The following is a 2,191-nucleotide window of genomic DNA, read 5'->3' as shown; positions in this document are numbered from 1 at the left end:
CACAGTTTCTCCGAATGACTCGGTGAGGTGACAACCTCCTAGTCTTCGTTCAAGGTCGTTTCAAAAATTCGAGGTTCATGAATCAACGACACCGAAAAACCAACATGGAATTGAAAGAGCATGACCGAAGAAGAATCTTGAATTTGAAAGTCAATGTTTACTTTTCGATTCATGATATGAAGAGATACTTGAAATGATATGAATAGATACTTGAACTGGCATGCGTTAGAAATACAAACAAAGATGGTTTTGCTTGAAGAGTTTGGCACCACAACCAAAAGCTTGAATTGAGTTCATCGGAAAAGAAAATGAGAATGAATAATGATGTCTTTGAGCTCCTGAGGTTCTTGAAGAAAGAGGGGTGGGAGGGCAGGGAAAAGACAACGATGAAGATGGATGCAAAGAACAACGATTTGGAAAGCTCGGGATTCTTCTTGCAATTGGTCAAAAGGATTAGCATGCCCACAATTGATCAAAAGGATTACAATTCCTCTTCAATCATTGTTACACTACTCATAACTAATACCTATTTTATATGATATTTCACATAGTTTTTGCACTATGCATAGTTAACACCTATTTTTTTATAAAAAAATACTACTGTATACAAGTAACAATATAAACTTGATGTCGGACAAATTGAGAACCCGAGAACGTTAAATTGTTCATCTGTGATTGCCAAATTGATAGAACTTTCTGGTATGTTCTATTTCCTGTTTCGGACGTATTCAACCATATAACCGACAAGTTAGAGAAGATAAAGCAAAGAAAAACAAAACAATGAAAACATGCAAAATCAAGTGGCATCGTCACCGTGGAGACAAACCATCACCACAAACAATAATGAAAAGGCAAACTAATTTTAAGAGGATTAATGGGCAAGATCCGATGTTATAGATTATTTTTTTCTCAATTTCTTTTGTACAAATTACTAGTTTACTACAAACATAGCTCTCTTCTCTCTGCTCCGGGGAAAACCCTACGTGCCGGTAATATGTGGTTCTTCAGGCAAGAGAATATGATTTCTTTGGCTGTACGCCGCACATCTCGTTCACCATCCTCTGAATTCACATCCTCATAATCTGAATCCTGTTTTTACGCACAATGATGATCTCCAATGGACCATTTGGGACGGATCCACACGCGTTTGGTTATTTGCACAGCCTGTGAGAGGGCCAATGCTGTTTTTATCTACACACGGCCTCTCTGCTAGCCTGCTCTAACTCTGACGGCGCGGTTCCATCCAGCTGTCCCGTTTCCGCGTGCATCGATCACGTCCTGTGGAGCTCAGAACGCGCAGCAGTAGTAGACGAAGCGGCTCCACGCCTTCTTCTTCTTCCTTGCGGCGGCGGCCGCCGCGACGGCCGCGGCGGCGGCGGCCTCCTTCTCCTGCAGGGGCACCGGGGAGTCCATCTCCCTCAGCATCTCCCACATGATGTGCACGTCGCGGTACTCGCACGTCCTCACCTCCTTCCTCAGCTTCCTCAGCCCTGCAACCGACCGATCCGTCAGAAACAAATCCAAACGAAGAGAAATAATATGCAGCTGTCGGCAAGAAACAAGAGGATCGATGAGCTAAGAAGAAGAAGAAGAAGTTGGAGCGTACCAGCTGTTGGCCGGAGGCCGAGGCGGGAGGCGATGGCGAGCCAGATCTTCTTCGCCGGCACCGGAGATCGGTCCATGCACATCTTCGGTTCTTGGTCGATCGATCTCTTTCCACTCTCCTCGGAAATCTCTGAAAATATCACTCCCTTTTCTCTCCTTGTCCTGTGATCTTTGGGGTGGACGGAAGAAGCTAATAAAGCAGCAGCTGTTTCTTGGTTGCCTGCCGCCTGGGTCGTCGTTGCCAGTTTGCGCGGCGGAGGCGGGGTTTTATAGGCGGGGAGTGGGACAAGCGGGAGATGCGCGTGCGATCGGGGGGGCCTTTTGGGCGCGGCGTCGCCGTCGGATTTCGACGGCCCCGACCGGGACGTGGCCGCTGTCCGCGGCCGCGGTGTGCCACAGGTGTCGCGGGCCCCGTGGCGCGGCTTCCGTGCGGGTTCCCTCGGGATCCCGGCGCCGCACGGGAAGCTGCCGCGTAGATGGATCCGACGGCCCGCGGGGATGCTCCAAGTCAAAGCTCGATTTGGGTTTTGCCTTTTCGCTTGTCCCCATGCGCGGCCGGTGTACGTACCGTATCGTGTGAGGATCC

General features: G+C 48.7%; 1 protein-coding gene across 1 annotated transcript; it reads right to left on the bottom strand.

The window, feature by feature from the left end:
- Window positions 1-877: 877 nt before the first annotated feature.
- Window positions 878-1,834, bottom strand: LOC119311921. Its single transcript, XM_037587639.1, has 2 exons — window positions 1,607-1,834; window positions 878-1,490 (listed from the first exon to the last, which is right to left on the bottom strand). The coding sequence occupies exons 1-2, from the start codon at window positions 1,686-1,688 to the stop codon at window positions 1,288-1,290; spliced, it is 285 nt and encodes a 94-aa protein (XP_037443536.1). The 5' UTR covers window positions 1,689-1,834; the 3' UTR covers window positions 878-1,287.
- Between the last annotated feature and the right edge of the window lie 357 nt (window positions 1,835-2,191).

This window comes from Triticum dicoccoides, chromosome 5B (assembly GCF_002162155.2).
Source record: "Triticum dicoccoides isolate Atlit2015 ecotype Zavitan chromosome 5B, WEW_v2.0, whole genome shotgun sequence".
Taxonomy (NCBI): domain Eukaryota; kingdom Viridiplantae; phylum Streptophyta; class Magnoliopsida; order Poales; family Poaceae; genus Triticum; species Triticum dicoccoides.
The sequence above is the reverse complement of the archived record's forward strand: the minus strand, read 5'-3'. Positions and strand labels throughout refer to the sequence as shown.

Coding starts and splice junctions, on each gene's coding strand:
- LOC119311921 (XM_037587639.1), bottom strand. CDS start 1,688: ATGTGCATGGACCGATCTCCGGTGCCGGCGAAGAAGATCTGGCTCGCC. Junction 1,491..1,606: donor CGGCCTCCGGCCAACAGCTG/GTACGCTCCAAC, acceptor GGTCGGTTGCAG/GGCTGAGGAAGCTGAGGAAG.